At 33.9% G+C, this 20,946-nt stretch overlaps 3 protein-coding genes across 3 annotated transcripts; 2 read left to right on the plus strand and 1 right to left on the minus strand.

Moving 5' to 3' along the window:
* Positions 1 to 429: 429 nt before the first annotated feature.
* On the minus strand, positions 430 to 2,405 carry LOC107194163 (thioredoxin-like protein 1). Its single transcript, XM_015583732.1, has 4 exons — positions 2,204 to 2,405; positions 1,548 to 1,815; positions 808 to 1,091; positions 430 to 715 (listed from the first exon to the last, which is right to left on the minus strand). The coding sequence occupies exons 1-4, from the start codon at positions 2,299 to 2,301 to the stop codon at positions 502 to 504; spliced, it is 864 nt and encodes a 287-aa protein (XP_015439218.1). The 5' UTR covers positions 2,302 to 2,405; the 3' UTR covers positions 430 to 501.
* A 389-nt stretch (positions 2,406 to 2,794) lies between these two features.
* LOC107193895 (nibrin) lies at positions 2,795 to 5,773 on the plus strand. The gene is made up of 7 exons (XM_015583431.1): positions 2,795 to 2,855; positions 2,944 to 3,077; positions 3,157 to 3,317; positions 3,406 to 3,565; positions 3,636 to 3,891; positions 3,958 to 4,095; positions 4,167 to 5,773. The coding sequence occupies exons 1-7, from the start codon at positions 2,831 to 2,833 to the stop codon at positions 5,771 to 5,773; spliced, it is 2,481 nt and encodes an 826-aa protein (XP_015438917.1). The 5' UTR covers positions 2,795 to 2,830.
* A 1,398-nt stretch (positions 5,774 to 7,171) lies between these two features.
* Positions 7,172 to 13,844, plus strand: LOC107194160 (carboxypeptidase B-like). Its single transcript, XM_015583728.1, has 8 exons — positions 7,172 to 7,251; positions 7,922 to 8,240; positions 8,466 to 8,771; positions 9,129 to 9,219; positions 11,999 to 12,144; positions 12,523 to 12,579; positions 12,685 to 12,769; positions 13,579 to 13,844. The coding sequence occupies exons 1-8, from the start codon at positions 7,172 to 7,174 to the stop codon at positions 13,758 to 13,760; spliced, it is 1,266 nt and encodes a 421-aa protein (XP_015439214.1). The 3' UTR covers positions 13,761 to 13,844.
* The last annotated feature ends 7,102 nt before the right edge of the window (positions 13,845 to 20,946 follow it).

Raw genomic sequence — 20,946 nt, forward strand, 5'->3', positions numbered from 1 at the left:
AAATTTTATTTAATTTGTTTATCCATCTATTATGAGTACAACAAAATTTTATTACTTTTTAATGGTACATCAATTAAAATTGCTCCATGATCAAATACGTAACTTGAAGTTATTGGAATTTGTACAACAACAACACAATTACAATTGAACAAACAATTGTAATGTTTAAACATTTAAGATTATATTTTTGTAGACATTTATTAATTCTGTTGTGGTTAGTTGTTCAGGATCTTTTGTAATAAAGGATAATACATAAATGTTGTTAACTGTTTATTGTGTTTTAGAAACTTTTAGATAATATAAAAAATTTATACTTTAATTTAATAGTTTATTATTGCAGATCTTAACTGCACAATATCATGTTCATATAATCCACAAACAAAACGTGATAAAAACACAATTTATTTTAGTATTATTCTTGAAAAACATGAAAAATGACTGAAAAGTATGTTTCAAACTACATTTTCTTTTAGAATTCATTGTGTATAAAAAAAATGGCTGTTAATGACTCTCCCCTATCCTACCAATTACTCTCTTGAAGTCGTCCATGTTTGTAGTTGAAATTGGTGAACCAATAATAATCAAGTGATCAATTCTTGTTGTTTCACTACCATTTTGATTGTCTTTTACAAAGATTTGTAAATTTTGCACATTTTGGAACTTAACAAAGCGTAATGGAATTACATTGCCTTCTTCGAGGTCCTTTGATGACAATCTGTGCATTGATGTAATGACATTAATAATACATATTATTACAGTGAATTAGATTATTAGGAAAATAATAATATGAATAAAAGTAAGTCTTACGTTAGCTGTTGAATACTTGTATTAGAATCTGCCATATCAAAGTCAATTGTTCTAGGTTGGTTGATATATAATTTAATATTTTTTGGTCCTTTATCCTTAGGAGCTTTAATCTTCAAAGAATGAATTTTAACTGTTTGTGAAAATGCAATAGATAATATTAATTGCTCATCACAGTCACTTTCAAGGTATCCATCATCTGAGGTCAAACATTGTACGAAATTATGTTCATCAGATTCATTTAAACATTCACATTGTGACTTGGTAATGAATGTAGATAAATCCATCTGTAAAAGATATATTTCATAGTTTCTGAAATACTTATAATAAGTATTTAATATGTGTATCTTTATATGCAACAAAGTTGGGTAAAAACATTCAGGGAAAAATTTACATAAATATGAGTTTTTTATTTAAAACATAAGCATATAAATGCAATACAAACTCTTACATTTTAACATGTACACATTATATACTAATAATATGTTGAAGCACATATTTGTAAAATGTGACTTTTAAAAAAGGCTACAATGTTACAAATACATGCAATTAATGGAAAAATATCATTGTTTCTACCTTGTGGTTAATAATACTTTTTAAAATGAATATTGTATAATAATGAGAATATCCACTGAAAGAAAGTTACCACAACTTTCTTATTGGTACTTATTCCAGTAGTAAAGAATTGCAGCAAGTAACATCATTCCAATAATATGATAGTAAGTATTATCACTACTTCGTACATGTCCAGACACTGGACTCTCAGATTCTTCTGAATCCCCAACGCCATAAAATTGTTGAATTTTCGATTCTAATCCAACTGGATCATCTCCTTGACACAAGCCCAATTTTGTATGGTTACGATAGAATATAAATGTAGGCATTGCACTAACACCTTGCGCAGCAGCAGTTTCTTCACATTTATCCACATCAACTTTAAGAAATATGGCATTTGGATATTTACCCGACAATTGTTCAAATACTGGTGCAATTCTCTGGCAAGGACCACACCTATAGATTACAATAATAATGTGTAAACAACTGGCATAATAAATTTAGTTTACACTAAATTTTTAATAATACATGTATACATATATAAAACAGATTTATAGTAACTTACAAAATAAGTTTGACCTTCCACTAAAGATAATTATGAATTTCATTAACAGTAACTTAATGCGTAAAATATTGTAAAATATTGAAGTTGAATGTGATACTGACATCAGTAAACTATATTTTGTTCCAAAAAGTAAACCTTCTTTCTTATGAATGTTTGAATTTACATGCCATGTATTGATAAAGAAACATTTCAAAATGTTTATAATTTAACTTGTCTAACAACCACGGAAATTACAGTTTCTGTATCTTGGCATTACATATAACCCTAAAGAGAACTTACCATGTTGCTGTGAAATCTACTACCACCAATTTTGTACCCGCACTGGCCATTTCACTGTAAAATTGGCCATCGTCGTTAATTACACGTACTGCACCCATTCTTTATTCAAATTATCTAATACAGCATTAATGAATGAAGCACTGTATCGAAATATTGAATGACTGGCACTTTTACCACACTGAAAAGGTAACCGGTCCGGGTAGTCGGGTATGATCGGGTACTACTCGAATTATAGACATATATGTATAATAGACTGCGCGTCTTATGGGTAGGGATGGTAGGGATGAAGCGAGACCGAAGGACAGAAGTAGCACTGGAGTAACTCCTCTCGGGATCGGGAATTTCTTGACTCTGATTAGAGGATATCTAATTATACCTATACTGTGGTCTAGTGGTAAAAATCGCGTGTGCAGTGCTTTGTAAGGCGCCACTGTCGTGCTGTGCCAAGACTGCCCAATACTGTGTGTTTAGTGGTGTTTATTAATTCACAATTATTTTGAAGTTATTTGGAGTTAAAGATAATGTACATACAAGTGTACACCAACTATGATTTAGTCGTATAACGAGTAAAGAATTTTACAGTAATCTACGGCTTTAAAATCGTCAAACATCTTGAAACACAGCAGAATGTGGTATTTGATCAATTCCATGGGTAAAGTCTTTGATGCATCTATAATAACAAGTTAATCATTAAGCTTGAAGTACATTGTTATAATACGGATGTTTATTTATTATTTTAGGGAAACGGTTGTATTTGAAACCAAATAAAGAATTGACATTTGGTAGAAAGAAAAGTGACATTCTTCTGCAAAATGACGAATCCATTAGTAGATTGCATGCTTCTATACATGTTGAACCCAAAGAAGTAGTGGAGGTACTTATAAAAAGTGTGAGAATTACTTGTTGCTTTCAAGGATTTCCACTATTAGCTATACATTTTTTCATCCTTCTAGGTGAATGAACCCATATCGATATGTAAATTGAAAGATATGGGTTCAAAATATGGTACATATATTCTTATGGGTGAAGAAGAAAGAATAGAAGTTACTCAGGAAGGATATCATTTGAAAGATCAGGATAAATTACGATTTGGTTTGCAACAACACATATTTACGTAATATTTCAACTGTTCACTTTTTTTTTTGCTAGGAGTAACATACATTTGCAGTACTTCTATATCACCAGTTGAATTTACATTTTAGTGTAGTATATGTGCCAATAATAACTGTTGTATCTACCTTGAATGAAACTGATAAAAGTGCACTGCGAAGTATAATAGATGAAATTGATGGAATGATCTCTAGTGAATGGACAAGTAATTGTACTCACTTAACAGTGTCAAAAGCTACTTTGACTGAAAAGGTCTCTATTAATAGAATAGCTTTATTGTATTTAGAATTAGAAAAAACTTTCCACTTTAATTATGGTTTAGGTTACGTGGGCTATGGCTTCTGCTGTACCAATAGTAAATCTGAATTACTGGAAGGAAGTTAAACATGCTGTTGATAATGGCCAAGAGTTCCCAAAGTCAGAAGACTTTGTTCCACCAATTACTGAATCACTGATTAATGCCAGAAAGGTTTCACTTCATGTAAATGAAAAACGAAAGATATTATTTCAAAACTTAATATTTGTGCACTTTAGTGCTCATCAGTATAGAGCATATTGGAAAATGATTAACATGGCAAGTAAGTATAAAATAATTAATGGTACAAATGTGTTTGTTATTATTGTTAATAAGAAATATATTGAAGGTGGTAAATCACTTTTATACTCAAAGAAGCCTTTGAGCAGAAAGGAAATCTGTGCACCTAATGTCATTGTATTACAATATTCTGACAGTGATTCAACACAATCAACACAACGTATAGTGCCTGAATATGATGCAGTATGTTAGTACTTTTAATAACTTTTACACATTCATATTGTTTATATTTATACTTTTAATTATTTGTTTTTATAGATTCATTATTGCAAACGAATAAACGTAAAATGATTTCGGAATCCGACATTCCGCTCGCAATTTTACATTGTTCCGTAGAAAAATATTGTAATCCAAAGTTCAGGTTTGGGGAATTTTTGAAAAGATCGCAGATAAAATTTGACTCTTCTGCTATCTTAGCTCTTGATACACAGGATGTAATGCCTGATGTAAGAATATTACCAAAAGTCATTTCCAATGTTCCGTTGAAATCAAATGTCAATGTAAAAACTTCTACACAGAAATTTGAAATTATTCCTGAATCAAATGACATTAGTAGCATGAGTATATTGAATAAAGATTCCTACCCACTATCATTGGACAGACTGAGAACTAGCACGCCAAAAATGAGTCAGGATACTAGAAACCTTATTAACAGTAATATTTCAATTGAAGAAGGAACTATACAAAAGGGGAAAAATGTACGTACACAAAAGACTACAAAGTGTATTCCGGAAACAATTGATTCATCTTCAACAAGTGAGACACAAAAGGATACACAATATTCTAGAAAGGAGGCACTATGTCTAAGAAAAGAAAAAGAAGGAACTATACAGAAGGTAAAAGATATACATACACAAAAGACTACAAAATGTATCCCAGAAACAATTGATTCATCTTCAACAAGTGAGACACAAAAGGATATGCAATATTCTAGAAAGGAGACACCATGTCTAAGAAAAGAAAAAGAAGGAACTGTACAGCAGGTAAAAGATGTACATACACAACAGACTACAAAATGTATCCCAGAAACAATTGATTCATCTTCAAGAAGTGAGACACAAAAGGATACACAATATTCTGGAAAGGAGACACCTTGTCTAAGAAAAGAAAAAGAAGGAACTGTACAGCAGGTAAAAGATGTACATACACAACAGACTACAAAATGTATCCCAGAAACAATTGATTCATCTTCAAGAAGTGAGACACAAAAGGATACACAATATTCTGGAAAGGAGACACCATGTCTAAGAAAAGAAAAAGAAGGAATTATACAGAAAGTAAAAGATGTACATAAACAAAAGATTACAAGCTGTATTCCAGAAACAATTGATTCTTCTTCATCAGATAAGACACAAAATCATACACAATATTCTAGAAAGGAAACTCCATGTCTCAGAAAAGGAAGCACAAACTCACCAGATATTGAACTCCTGAAAGAATCAGTGGTAGTGAATAAAGGAACTCAATTTCATGAAGTAATTGATTTAAGTGACGAAGAAGATGATAAAGTGGAAAGTGTACAGTTGAAATATAATAAAAATTTCAATAATATTTTAAGTCAAGAAAAATTGGATAAATTACTTCACACTGGTAGTCTAAGAAAAAAAAGTCCAGAAATAGAAGATGTAATTATTCAGCAAAAACATAATATTCTTTCGTCTACAAAAGTTTATAAAAATATGTCGAAATTACCGTCACAAAAAATGGAGCAAAACGTTGAAAGATTAACGAAAACCAATAAACGTCCTAATGAATACGATGATGAAGTAGAGTTTCTTACATCTACTAGAAAAAGACGTTGTTCGGAAACTACAGTCACGGAAAATACAATAGAGTCATCCTGTATTGTAAGATTACTACTTTAAAATTTTCGTAATAAAGTGTTAATGTAGACGAATAATTTTTAATTCAAATTTTTAGGGAGGCTGTAATAATCAGAATAATTTGATAGGAAATATTTCGTCATTCCTTCGTGTTAGTTGTAATTACAAAAAATTTGAGAAGGTATTTTATAAAATAGAATTACTATTTGTAAACAATGTTATTTATTCTACTAATTTTTCATTCACTTTTTTTTAACAGGTTCGTAATGTAATTCCTCAACAAAGGATAACTTTGAGCGATATGTATGTCTGGGACAGGTCTAGTGTATAAAATTTTTGACAAAGTATCGATTTAAGAGTAAAGTAAAATACTTTTTTACTATTTTTAATGTTTATAAGAATTTTTGTATGCTACAAACTGATGTACAACTAAATGGTAATTACTTTATTATATTATAATATTTGTTTATATTTCTGTAAAAATTATTTAAACATTTCCTACAAAGTATTCAATTTATATATTGCACAGAACGTATAAAAAAATTTAAGTTTTTATGAAACGAATCCTATGTATATAGTATTATTCGCTGCCTACTGTGCCTTATTTATGTTTATTTTACTGTTTATAATTTAAATGAAAGTGTATAGGACAAAATAATAAACTATAATTCATTATATAAGTTTATGCATTAAATGTTAATCCCTATAAAGTAAGTACATCATAGAATATCATTATAGAATATTTACAACAATGGTTGTACTTCAATTATTTTAAATTTTAACAATTGATTAATAAAGTGAGTTAGGAAATACTAATCACTGACCATCATTTAGGTTTATTTGCAAACCATTACTGAGTAATTTACAACTTGTAAAAGAGAGATACATAGTTAACATAGTATTCCAAAATGTACCTTACGTTTGACTGCTCAGGCGAAATTATCTGTGTATCATCATTTGCTAAGTGGAATTACGAAACAAAATGGTCTTTGCGAAAATATTAATTGAAACATAGAGATCGATATATCGTAATTAAGGAAAAAGTATAATTCACAAGCTTATCGATGTATCGTCTTCAATGACAATAACATGCTGCACTTAAAAGCTGCTGTTTTTTTCTTCTCCAGAATCGAAGACAAATCAATAATTTGTCTTCAAAGCTATTTATCGCGATAAGAACACCTTTTACCCAATAATCTCATTTCGATCAGCGTGAACAGCGATTTCACAAGAGCAATGCCTTTTCTGTGGATTCTCCAATCGGTCTGTGCCGTCGAACGTGATGAACCAGTAATCATCTTGATTATTTCAAGTTTCAGGAATGATTTGGAGATACGTAAATAAAATAGATATCGGTGGGAATAGATATGATATGATGTATATAAAGACTGAGATTAGAACGGTTAAGTTTACATCGAAACGGTGAACAGCAGCATCATCATGCGTATCTTTTTAATCGCGACAATCTGCGTCGCGGCTGTCTTCGCCGTTGACGAAGAGGTGCTTCCACCCTTAGAGGGGTATGTTTTCTTTTTATTACTTAATTAAAAGCGGAATTGTTTAAACAGTTCTATATATTACTTTTCGTTTTTCCCTTAGTGTATTAAGGACTTTTTTATTTGTAAACTTTAAGCTGGTAATAATCTTCTATTTAAATATGAGAATGATATTAATAATTACTATGGTTTTTGTAGGAGTTAGCATTTGTTATTCAGTATTGGGTATTATGTAAAAGCATAGTTTGGATTTAATTGTTAACCCTTTCGTTACTAAAGACGACTACAGTCACATAACGTCGGGTGCTAACTGTTTAATAAATGTGATTATAGTCACCCGTTAAATTTTCGCATTAACTAAAAATTTAATTACATTTAATTGAGTTAAGTAGTTAAATGCGCTAACGAAGCAAATGTTATACTGTTTGCAGCAAAGTGTAAACTTGCTCCTCAATTGTCCCGTACAATTTCCCTGTAACGAAAGGGTTGATTTCAAACTGTAATGTTAAAGAAACTGTCTTGTTAAATTTAAGAAAAGTATGACTATATACTCTCAAGTTTTTTAAAAGTTTTTTAAATAAGAAATTATACTTCTTCAATTTATCTAAAAAATCTAGTATGTTTTTATTATTTCAAAATTAGCCGTCAGCGTTGATTTTCAAACAAAAATATAATTCGTTTCCACAATTGACAGGATGCAAAGCCTCTCTGTTTACTATAACACACCGGAGCAATTTATACTGTTGAAAAATTTTTTGGACGTTCCCGGTTTCGATTTTCTGCAAACAACCGAAAGTTTCGCGAATGTCTTGGTGACGGCGGACAAAGTAGAAAGCTTTAAGAATCTCCTGATGGAAAATGGCATGAATTATACGGTCATGATCGAAAACGTTCAAGAAGCAGTCACGGAAGAATACGTCACGCAACAAGTTGAGCGTGGATTGCAGTCACTGTTTCAAGATTATGACGCGTCTGGAAAATTGTCCTTCACTTATTACCCTAATAACGACGAAGTGAGCACTAATTTCTTTACATAAAAGAGTAATTCCTTTCTTTTTTGAGAACAGCGAAGTACTTGTTAATTTGTTTCTCGTTTTGCACACATTTCGTGCACAATTTCAATTTATCTTATAGGTGTTCTCTGTTTTTTTAAATTAGAGTTACATACATGTTATATATAAAAAAACGTTTGAAAATTTGTCTGAAATTTGGAATCAATTTGTTCGGATCGTTAACAGGTGAATCAATACCTCGATTATGTGGTGAGAAGTAACGGTAACATTGCCTCGTTAATTAACATAGGAGCGTCCTATGAAAAACGACAAATGAGAGTTCTAAAACTGTCAACCGGTGGTAATAATAAGCCTGCAATTTTCATCGATGCTGGAATTCATGCTAGGGAATGGATTGCTCCTATTACGTCACTCTACATAGTAGATCAGTTAGTGGCAAGTCAGAATAGAAATCTCTTGGAAAATATCGACTGGTACATCCTTCCAGTTCTGAACCCCGATGGCTATCAGTTCACGCATACAAAATCATCGGTAATTATATTTTATTTATTATCTGGATTCATAATCGTAATATTAGCCCTCTATTGGCTCTATAATTATTTGTATTTAAAGAAACGGTTTCATTCTATTTATTGTTTTTTGTACTGAACTTACAAAAATAGAGATGAGAGTAAATTTAAAATTTTGTTCAAAATAAATATATAAAAGTTGCAGTTTAATCATTATAAAGCATGAAATAATTGATAGATATAAAGTAGATCTTTTAGTTTCCAAACTACCACTTCCAAAAGTATAATTATTTGATTAGCTTTTGTTTCTTTGTATTTAAGAGAATATTTTACTGACGTTCAAAATACTGCTAAGTATTCTTTCGAACTTGCATTTCAGAATCGTCTCTGGAGAAAGACAAGGTCTGTAAACAGTGGTTCGTTGTGTCGTGGTGTCGATGGGAACAGGAATTACGATATGGAATGGATGAGTAAGTCTTTGATTTCATTTACAGTCACGTGAACGTAGCCATCACGGTTGCCACGAGCCTGGAGACATTGTGTTCGAAGAAAGGACAGATTGTCGTTTGATAATTTAATCTGTTTGCACATCGATCGATTAAAAACTGTCTACGTACACTCGCGTGACGCTCGCTTTTATCGTCGCGGACCGAACTCGAGAACAACGGGCATTTCTATTACAAACATAAATTAATATTTCCGGATCGCGATTGCGGACCGCATCAATCAGACAACGAGACCACTGATAATAATTCATCAACGACATACTTGAGACGCTTATCGATTAATCGGACGATGATCGAAATTAAACAACGTTAATTTCAATTATCAAAGTCTAGGTGGACGTACAGCAAAAATATTTTTGGAAGAAATAAGGTCATAAAAGTAGGCTTCGATATCGATATAAATTTTAACCGGCCATCTAAATACATTAAAATCTGTCTATAGGGGGAATACATTGTTTAAAATTATTTAGTCTTCACTTGATTGTGTCATTAAGGGGTTATACCTGGTGACGAGGCCGAAATATAACGAATATTTGACAATTTGTTTGAAAAAGTTTAAGTACATATTGGCACAAAACTTTTTCTATTTTAAAGGGTAACGTTTGAAGAAGATTCAGCAATTTCTTTGTGTAAAAATATTCATTTTTATGAAAGTTACAACCAATGTCCGATAAGCACTTTTAGGAAAGTAGTTTTGCGGTGAGTACTGCCGTTCGGAATCAGGTTACAGAGTCCCCGCGATTATTGACTCTTTGTTGACATGCGATTATTGTCCAAGCGTTATCCCCACCACTGGGGGGGAGGGGGTGAATTATTTACTCATAAATGAGGTCATGAGAATGAATATGTTTTTAAACAACACTTTGTTATTTTTCATTTCGTTGAAATTTTAGACTTTTCATAAATGTTACCGGCGATGAACTTGATTTCATGAGATCGATCCAGACGAAATAGTAATCGTCGAAAGGCAATCGAAAATTTCCATCATAGACGATTCGTTGAGGGAGGGACGGGAGTCGTTAACTAACACACCCAGCCCCGTATTCTACGCAGAGTACTGTGTCACGGTTAACTCGACTATTGCACTCCAACTTTTCTTTGGAGAGCAGTTGCTCGGCGTGTTCATTGAAGTTATGATTGAGCGTGATAAAAACTTGCTCGTTACCGCACGGTTGTTACTCCTCCAGGTCTCTTCATTCGGGCTTTAACAGACTGACTTTTGAGAACTCGGAGTTATTTGCCGACGTTACCGGATGTCGACGCGATTCTCGACATCACTATGACAATTCCACCTTTCGTTTACGCTCGACACTTTTTGTTTTACGGAATTTTCGATGGAGATTTCGTTCAACTGAAACAAGCCTTTAAATATTAAGACGTTTAAAAGAGTTGAATCTTTGTCGAAATTTTAAACCTTTTAATTGTATACTGTAATAGTTATAAAATTTAACATACGATTCGGCATTTATACGAGATATCATGTAACACGTAACAGGATAAATCGATACCGTCAATGTATCGATACTTTTACTCATAACTTGTATGAGCAGTCTCGTGGCTGTAATTTTTCGTTTCTACGGAATTTCAAGGAAATAAATTCACGAAATTCGATGAGCAGATAGCCACGCTAGAGTTGCGAGTCTCCAAATTGAGATTCCCAATTCGACGTGTCATTTGAAAGTTGTCTGCCCCGGGAAATTCGTGCGAGCACTTCCCAGTATTAGAATTCTCGCGAGAGAATTTGTGTTCTAAAAATTTTCGTTGAATTATCCTTGTTGCTGTTTCTCGCTTGAAAGATTAGCATCGCCTTCGTCGGTATTATTCTTATTCTGTTCATTGGGCGAACAGGCTCTATGCTTGATAAGTTTACCAAAAGAAATTTGTACTTGAGAAGACGGTACTCGTTCCTTTTACTTAATTCAATATTAAATAAATAGATTTTCTTCTGGACGATATGTTCATCTAACAAATATACTTTGCAGACCACAACATTTATAGATATATCTCGCAATAGACTTATACAGGGTGACCCACCTAACGTGAGCACCTTCAATATCTCACTTGTTTTTGAAAGGACAAAAAAATGCGAGAGGAAAGCATTATAGCAAATACTATGATAAGCAAAAATTGTTTCCTCGAGGTAATGTTTTTCGAAATTTCAAGGCCATTGATATATTTTTTAAATCGGTCTACATATTTTTGTCATCGTGGTGTAATAGTTGAGTCAAGGAGAATCCAACGACCTAAATAGTATGACCTTCATGTGAACTTGAATACGAAAAATCCAAAAATGTAAGATAGTAGATTTAAATAATAAAATAATTACGATGGAGGAATTAGTGCAAAAATGTATCGAAGTTCAAATCAAATGCAAGTAAGATAGTTAAGGTGCTCACGTTAGGTCGGACACCCTGTATATGTTCTGAACTTAAAAATGCCACATTCGTCTTTATTTTATTTTGAGCAATTTTTCGTGGCCTGCAAAGAATGGGGTTTCACCTTTTAGAAAATTGTATCGAGCATCTTCTAAATAATTTTATTATTAGACTGGTAAGAGTATTTAACTTTATTTTTTATTTCACTTATAAAACCTCACATCGGGAAAATGAATTTTACATTAATTACAGTTTCAAACGCATACTGTGTGAAACCAAAAATTTGCGTGAACATTTATATTCTACAGGGTGGGTGACGACAAAAGACGAAACAAAGACGAATAAAAACATGTTTTATTTGTTTACAGCGACTGGTGCTTCTTCCAATCCATGCAGCGATACTTACGCCGGACCGAAGCCATTTTCCGAACTGGAAATGCAACACATGAGAGACTTCATCGTGGCGCGTAAACAGAATATTAAAGCGTACATCACGTTCCACTCATACGGCCAGGTAATAATCTACTTTTCCGAAATTCCATACACGATATTTGAATAATTTATTAAACATTTCACAGAGCACTTTCATCGTTCATGTAAACTTTTCTACGGTAATATAATCTGTTAATTGCCCTGAATGCATTATACAAACGTTTCAAGTTTACCGGTTTCGTTCGCGGGTCACGTATTATCGCGTTGGAAGCTTTTACAGCGGTGATGTCGAAAAAATTCCTAAGTACACGAGAATCCAGAGAATTACAAATTCTGTCGTTTCGCGAAAATTACCCGGAAAATTAGGGCCCTGGCACGTTGCATCGCTAACGTTTATTCATTTAATTTTTGCACACCGTTTGTTTCTTTTACAACGAGAAATTAAAAATATTTCTTTTAGTACATTCTCTATCCATGGGGTTTCACGTCTAAAGTGCCCTCTAACGAACCAGAGTTGGTGAGTAAAAGTTTCTGACGAATTTCTATCGTATCTTTTGTGTCCATTATTCTAATTCTATATTCCATTGTTCTATTAACTATTACGTCAACTCAACATTTTTAGAGAAATCTTGCCAGCCGTTGTGCACAGGCAATTGCCACCTTCCGCAAGACCAAGTACACATACGGTACATCCGCTAACCACCTTTGTAAGTAACAATTAATCGTATATGTAAATACTAATTATAGAGGTTATTTATAAAATTATAAATTAGATGATATTATTAGTTATAGTTCTTTTAGCTTTTTGGATGTTTACATTCTAATGACAATCATGATTATACAGGGTGTTCCTGAAATCGTGGTATATCCAGTCAGGTGGAGATTCTACATGCAAAAATAAGTCGAAATAAAGATAACATTTTTTCATTTAAGGCTTAGTTTTCGGAAAAAATGAGTTTGAAAGTTCATCTAAATCACGTGTATCTGTGCTAGAAATGAGTAGAAACGACCTGTAATGAACAGACACGTTAACCAGTCCGTCTATTCAACAAATTTTCAATTTTGATTATCTTGAAAACAAACCATCATCCGATGTAATTTTATGCCTTTTTTTTCGACTTAGTGTTGTATGCAAAATCACCACCCGGCCGGTTGTACTACGATTTTGGGGACACCCTGTATAGGCAAACAAGGCAGACAGGAGAAACAATTAAACTTATCGTATTATATTGAATAATAAGTAGATTTCCCTGACTTTTCCTTGTAAACGAAGAATGATCTACTTAAAGATACTATTATATTTTAGTCTCAAAGTATTAAAAAATATGAAGGTTCTTGAGTCATGTAAGTACAAATTTCTTACGAAGACCCTAGAAGGAACGTTCGAATGAACATTCGTGATATTCTTTTTCCAAAGCATCATTTTCCTCTTTGCTTTCAGCTTCCTTTACAAACAATCCTCTCTGCTAATGCTCAAGATGATTAATTGTTTTGTTTTTTTTTATGAAATAATTAGATCCTGCTGCCGGAGGTGGCGACGACTGGGCTTTGGGTAAAGCCGGTATCAGTTTGTCGTACACCTATGAACTACCCGGAGGAACTTCCGGTTTCCTGTTACCTCCTTCTGAGATCAAAGCCGTCGGAGCTGAGACATTTGAGGCTATGAAAGTGATTCACCAATATGTCTCTTCGAAATAAGCTTCGATCCATTAATCACGTAATCCTCGCGATTCGATGCACAATTCTACTGTATTGTATATCAATAAAATTTTAAAATTGATTTAAAATTTTAAACTGTATAAATTTTTTGACAACAAGCACTTTCTTAATCGTTAATATTTTCTAATAATCGTTGCTTACCGGATTGCTTGACATCTTACGAATGGTGGTTCTTATACAAATAAAATACCTATTGTCTGTTCAACGAGATGAGTCAGAAAAAATAACCAAAACATTCGCGTACTAAGCTTAGCTATTGGTTGGAAACTGTATCTGTCCCTGTCCCACCTATTTGATCATCACCACTCTTTTGTTTGTTTGTAGTTATTAACTGTATTCGTTGAATGAGGTACAAAAAGCTATACAGTAAATCCTCGATGAGTGTTGGAAGGTTCTTCGTCACTGAACATTAATTATTTCATAAACTAATTGCTATACAGGGTGTAACAAAAGTGTACAACGTAACACTTTCTCCTTTAATCCTCCGTTGTCACGCCTTTTTCAAACGTAGTTGTCACATTGGGTCAATTTGATCCAAGCCAATATTCAATCATTTGTTGTCTAAAGACTACTTGTTAATTTAGGTCGCAAAATGTTCCGAGATGAAGTTCGAACATTCTAGATTATATTTTCGGGGTTAAAAATTAACCTCGAAAGTTTCATCGTGTTTCAAAAAATGTTTGAAAAGTGAAGAAAATTATGAGAAAAGTTTTTTCAAGATACTTTCATTTCCATGCAAAAAACGAAATTACTTACCGAACAACCCGATAGAATCGAACGAGAAAACGGTATCAAACTATGACAGAACGTATACGGCACGTGTCGGAAGGTTCTCGACACAAATGAGCCTACCAGGGGGCGTGATGCAGCTGGCGCACGTTTACGTAAAAGAAGTCCCCGTGAATGTACCCCTGCCGCCATGTTGAAACGACATTCATACATACGTATTGTTTGGTCCCGCGGCTCTTCCAACCGTCTACCACTTTAGTTTTTCCTTCGTTTTCACGTAGCCGCCTGCGCGAAAGCGAGAGTGGCTTGAGAACGGGAAAAGGGAGGCTCGAGGATTTGGTTGGAATGAAGTAGAACACTTAGCACGTAGAGCGGCGCAAGTATCGTGCCCAAGTTCCTTTTCGCTTATACCTATTTCCTGTGGCCGCGTTCGGTCTAATTGGAGAAACAACAGACTCATTACCCGTGGGCTCGAGAGTTGAGACAAGGGCTCATTTGACGGGGGCTGAGGGCACTGGGTCGTGAAATTTTTGTATAACGAGCCACTCCCTCCCCCTTCCCCTGGCCTGTGGGGGGCTGAGCATTCCTTGAAACCGTCGACTGAGGTGACAGAAGCTGGCGTGCGACTATAGTGACGCAAGAAAACGCCGGTTTATCCCCTTCTAGAGGCGTTCCCCTCTTCGTGTTTCAGTAGTTAGCACGGCTACTTCGCGTTGTTTCGCAAACATTGCGATCTTTCCGCTTTTGTGAAACTGCAGATGAAAGCCGCGGGTAAAGATGCGAGATTCTAAGTCAGCGAAAGGATGAAATATCCAGGATTTTTTGAAACACAATTTTGGTAAATATTTACAGTAAGGGCGCTACCTCTGATTTCGATGATTTTATAATATGTTGTCAAGGTCATCCCGAGTAGTATTGTAAAGGTTTTAGCTGGTGATCACGGTTTGTAAACAAATTATCAAAGATAACTGTATCTAATCTACTCCGATCAGTATAATACTTCTAATACTATGAAAAAAAGTCATTCAGAAGTGGTTAGAGAAAGTTCAAGAAAAACGAGTCATTCAGAGTTGGGTAAAGATACTTCAAAAAAAGAAAGTCATTCAAAGTTAGAGACAGGTCACGAAGAAAGTGTTATTGTTCTCTTAATAGCTTTTTAATAAACAACAATTGATAAATGAAACTTATGTCATTTACTTATCGATACTATTATACTAAAGTACGATACTGAACTTTTTTTGATAATAACTTTTTTACAAATAGCGACACCCATATAGAACCTTCACAATACTATTCAGGGTGATGATCTTGACAACGTGTTCAAAAATCATTGAAATAAGAAGTGGCTCCCTTATTGTAAATATTAACGACAATTTCAATCGAAATGACGAATGTAAATACGTATACATTATGGTGTAGAGTTCAGTTTCAATAATGAGATTGTTCTTTTATCTAGTATGGAGTGGTAACTGTGTCCCATGAGTAATAAAAATTGTCTTCTCCATTTTTAGAGAATACAGTACTTACCATTTACCATAAAGGAATTAAAGGCGCTTAATCAACGTGACGTCGGGAATCAATCGTTTCGGTGTAAAACGCAGAAACTGTTACTCGTAGAAACAGTAATTTAATATTGTCATTCTAGGGGTTTTTAATTGGAATTCAACCTGTCCACTAAAAAAATTAAAAGTAACGTCAACAGGAACTGAAAGAAACGTTAATTCTTCGACGAGATTCACTAGAAATTAAAATGAAAATATCTACAGCGATCAGTTAATCACAACACATAAAGTTTAATTATATATAAATAGAAAGAACAATAATCAGACTCATCTACGGTTACATATTTTGCCATTTCAGGTCTGTAATACCACCGAAGGCACATCGTACTGAATGTCTCGAAACGATTACAGTAAATCCACGATGAGTGTTCGAAGGCTTCTCGGCACTGACAAGAACAAGTCCCCAGGTGTAACACTGCCTTTTTAACGATGTTTAGCACAGTGATAGAGCTTGGAATTCTGAAGCCAATGATATTTGTTTCAGCCGCATATGGTCATTAGTTTATGAAATATTTAATGTTTAATGCCGAGGAGTCTTCGAACACTCATCGACGATTTACTGTATATCTTTTTACTCACGGATATTCACATGTAGACGTAGTGATCAGCGATCAATCACCGAGAAGCCCATTAAAAGACGTAATGTACTTTATTTAGATAATAATGATCCATAAAACATTGTTCATATATATAATATATATATATATATTTTTTTAGGACTATATAGAACAAATAACTCTCGCTTCTAAAATCTAACCGTAACTTAACATAGATAAATGTAGATCCTCTTTGTTTCCGTACGACGAAAGAACGCAGGAAGAAAAGCGGTCGTGGTTCTCCGGTCTCTCGAGAACACCCTCGATCGACAGTATCGTTTCCGTGATCTCGTGGTTTCCCACCATTTTCTCTCCATCGGTTGCATTGTAATTTTACGGATTATACTCGGTGATACGGATAAACTATATAGACCACTCGGAAGATATGCTCTTTAGTAAATGATTAGCTTAATCTACACATCGTTAAGGGTACGGTAACGTATTTCTTCGTCAAGTAAGATTCCACCCTCTTTGCCTTTTTTTATCGCGATCGGTAGCTTCGTGACTTTTTTCAAAATGTTCGGCGAACTATCTGCCCTGTTCGACACGACTGATTTAACGCTCGTCTAACCGCAGCTCAGTCGGTTTGTCGAATGTAATTCGAACGTAATTGCCGGGACTCGTGGAGAGCGTTCGAATAAATATAAAAAAGAAAAATAATTGGATTAAATCTGGATCGATTTTTTTTTTCGGATAGTCGTTCATCCAGAATTATTGCAGCCACTGATGACAGAATTTAGCAGATCGTGTTTAAGAAAATAACAAAATTCAAGAAAAGAAATTTTTAATTTATTGATTAAGAGAAATAATCAAGAACTCAGAACTCTATTCTGCTTGTTATATTATGTAATTCTGATCATAAATAAATGTTCATATTATAAGTGAAGAACCAATCGTTTCGGAGATGACAAAGATATCGAAACCGGGTCTCCCTCAAAACCTGGAGTTTACCTAGGAATTTTATAAATCTATTATATATAATATGTAGTGTATTTGAAATTTATTTCGAGCCGCTGACTTTTACAAACAAAGATTATATATTTCTTTCTTGTTATGCACACAAAGAAGTGGTTCGTGATTCCCTTGAACTTTCAGAAATAATAAAAACATTATTAATAATTCGAATCTTCTTACGAGATCGCCAGATTTTACTCGAACAAGGTACACTGTCATTCTGACACGAATGTGGTTCAGTTTGGGGATTTTTGTTCACCCACGAACGTAAAAAAGCATAAGTACGTTACATCGAGAGTCCCATTGAAGAGGAGAGATCAATATAATTTAATTACAAATCGCTCTAGGGCTGCCGGAATTATCCGTAAATATTGTACATTCCGAATTACACTTGCTGGATTATCGACGGATCTGTGCTAGAGTTCTTTCGTGTTGTTTCGTGTAAAATACACGCGGCTTCGAACGACAATAAACAATAGTAAAAATACACGCATCCGTATCGCATTGGTAACTGTAAACTATGGATGTTCACGCATTCATAATAAACTCGAATCTGCAAAAGCAACAAAATGAAATTTTTAATAATGTATAGGTACTTACAAATATAGCACCCTTATAAGTTCATTTTTTCGATCCACCACATTCGCCTGGTGCATGTCGTCGCTATTATGATAATTATATTACAATGTTACAATAATAGACGTACAGAATAATTCATGTAAATGATGTATACACGGCTACGATAATAAATACATTAGTGTAACTGCTTTATACGATCCTGTAAACTGGTGCTTCTTATAAAATAGAAGTATGAAATGTTTAATGGTATGTGTTACTATCTGATTTTTTGTACCTTGAAACCTCAAACTCTCGTCATTCTTCAGCTTCAGAGTACACAAAGAAATATAATTTGGAAAACCTAAAGTACTAGAGCGTGGTACACCTTTTAAATTATTTTGTTTTTAATGTCCATCATGTATAATCCCCAACAAAATTTAAATCAATATATTAAAGAAATCATCTCTGTAACTTGTTGTTTCAAGGTACGCAAATATTGGCGATGCTTTATATTAGTCACACATTGCCCTTAACGAAATCCACACACATCGTTACAGACATTCTTCAAAAGATAATATAGAAAAGAAGATCGAAAAGATCAGCGGTATTTAGGGCTGAGGAAAATGGACGAAAAGTGGTTTGAATGTTTCGTTTAATATTTTCTTATATTTTCGTGATGTTTGTTGTCTCTAAATTTTCGATCCATTTTTTTTACATTACTCTGTACGTAAGCAAAAAATTTAAACAATGGAACTCGGACAAACGGATATTAGCAGCCCTAGTTCTCCCTTCGCTATGCCGTCTAATTATCATTGATCTTCGAGAAATGGACTCGAAGAGTTTTTTTTTTCATGCCTTAACTCTCGGAAGTCCGGATAAATACATTCGACATTTAGAGGGAAAAATAGTTCATGACGTTCAATGATACATAATTTACAAATTAATTTAATCTCGCCGCATATACGTCATCGGATGACATGGTTGCCGTTCGACTGAACAAGCAATTCCTTCAATGAGACGGAAGCAACTGGTCGAATAATCGTCGATAATATCCACGGTTAGAATGGAACGGGAAAGCGGTTATCAAACTATGATAGAACGTGTTTCTTTTCCATTGTAATCAGCTACTACTGTTACACTTCGCGCTCGAAGTGTATTCTACGTGCGATGAACGGAACAGAAATAAATACAGGTGGTAATACAGTTTCGGGTTTTCGTACAATGGGAATAATCGTAGTCGTAATCAACGCCTAAAATAAGTTTAAATAGTTTATAGAAGAAATTAACGAATAAAATTCGTGGAAGTAGTGACACGAATTTTAATATCCTTCCTTAAAATGCGAGGATCCATAGAAAACGAGGCTACTCTCAAATTTTTCGGAGACCTTTAGCAGCTGCAGTGAAATTTTAATTAGTGGAATCGTTTCACTTTCGATCGAGATTAGTGTCGCGTCCGCCATTTTGTTACATTTCTTTCAAGCGTATCGCTCTTTCTTTCCGCTTGAAGTGATTCAAACAAGGTATTGAAAATTTTCGAGGCATACAGTGTTCCCTAAAATCAATAAAAATTGCACAAAGAATATATTTACAGGTACCTACGATATTCGTAATATTAAAAATAGAATATTTGTGAAACATCAAGATATAACATTACCTAAAACAATGTAATTAAATATTTTAAGACACCGTTTTAAAATTTAATAAAAATAACCTAATAAGTATTAAAGCCCCTTAAATTCGTCGACCTTTCTCAGAGGTCACATTGTATTCTTTCGTGTATTATCTGGGTATTTAAAAGATACAATCTCTGGTTTAGCGATCTTCACGTTTCAACTGAATTCCACCAATCTAAACGACACTGCATTTAAAATACGGTACGTTAATATGCAGTTTGATAATGAATAATGGTGTGAAGAACGTGTCCACTCTTAATTCGAAAACTCCATCGAATCGGCGATCCAAAGTTATCCCGAAAAATATACTCGCGACGTACGAGCAATATCGAAGTATCGCTCGACCGAATAACCTCGCGTATCCAATCGGAGGTTCAACACATCATTATCTCTGAACATCGTCAGACGGAGCCAGTTGTTACCGGTAACCAGTAATAATATGTATAATTAAGAAAAAAAAAACAAACAACAACCGGTAACCAGATTCGTAATTTTTATTTCGTAATTTTTTCATATTTTCTTATTTCCTTTTTTGTTTCAGCAGTTACGCTAATTCGGACGATGTTTGCCTTTGTTTCGCTGAAGAAAAAACAAACCGCATTCATACGTCATCAAAAATACACGTTTGATATGCTAATCATTTCTCATCGCAATAAACTCGGGAGTCCACGCTTTATTTCATTGTCGCACCTTATATTTTGTTTTTTTTTGTGTTCTTTTTCTTTTTGTCACGTGTCGATACTACGAAATCAGTTTTCTTTTCTTTTCATTTTTTTGTTGTCGTTTACGTCACGATGGATCTTATCCTACCGTGGAAATTAAATAACATTACCTCTCTTCTCTATCCTCGTGTTACGATCAGTCACTATCACCGTGTTCGGCCCACTACATACTCGGATCAAAAAAATGTGTCTTAATAATATCGGTGGCGGTCAGCTCGACGCTAAATCAGCTCAATTCGGCCAATTTATATATCGATGCGATCCGTGAAAAACAAACCATCGGGGGAAGTCACGGAGCGTTTGCACGATTTAAAGCGTTTCGATCCGCGGAATATCATTCCACCGATTAATCCTACGGAACGTAACGGCTA

This window comes from Dufourea novaeangliae, unplaced genomic scaffold (assembly GCF_001272555.1).
Source record: "Dufourea novaeangliae isolate 0120121106 unplaced genomic scaffold, ASM127255v1 scaffold21, whole genome shotgun sequence".
Classification (NCBI taxonomy): domain Eukaryota; kingdom Metazoa; phylum Arthropoda; class Insecta; order Hymenoptera; family Halictidae; genus Dufourea; species Dufourea novaeangliae.

What these genes read in the sequence shown, in the direction of transcription:
- LOC107194160 (XM_015583728.1), top strand. Translation starts at nt 7,172, where the DNA reads ATGCGTATCTTTTTAATCGCGACAATCTGCGTCGCGGCTGTCTTCGCC. An exon ending in TCACGCATACAAAATCATCG is followed by an intron (nt 8,772 to 9,128) that starts GTAATTATATTT and finishes CTTGCATTTCAG; the next exon opens with AATCGTCTCTGGAGAAAGAC. An exon ending in TTACGATATGGAATGGATGA is followed by an intron (nt 9,220 to 11,998) that starts GTAAGTCTTTGA and finishes ATTTGTTTACAG; the next exon opens with CGACTGGTGCTTCTTCCAAT.
- LOC107193895 (XM_015583431.1), top strand. Translation starts at nt 2,831, where the DNA reads ATGTGGTATTTGATCAATTCCATGG. An exon ending in TTGCAACAACACATATTTAC is followed by an intron (nt 3,318 to 3,405) that starts GTAATATTTCAA and finishes TTTACATTTTAG; the next exon opens with TGTAGTATATGTGCCAATAA. An exon ending in GCCTGAATATGATGCAGTAT is followed by an intron (nt 4,096 to 4,166) that starts GTTAGTACTTTT and finishes TTGTTTTTATAG; the next exon opens with ATTCATTATTGCAAACGAAT.
- LOC107194163 (XM_015583732.1), bottom strand. Translation starts at nt 2,301, where the DNA reads ATGGGTGCAGTACGTGTAATTAACGACGATGGCCAATTTTACAGTGAA. An exon ending in GTAGATTTCACAGCAACATG is followed by an intron (nt 1,816 to 2,203) that starts GTAAGTTCTCTT and finishes TGTAATCTATAG; the next exon opens with GTGTGGTCCTTGCCAGAGAA. An exon ending in AGAGTCCAGTGTCTGGACAT is followed by an intron (nt 1,092 to 1,547) that starts GTACGAAGTAGT and finishes TATCTTTTACAG; the next exon opens with ATGGATTTATCTACATTCAT.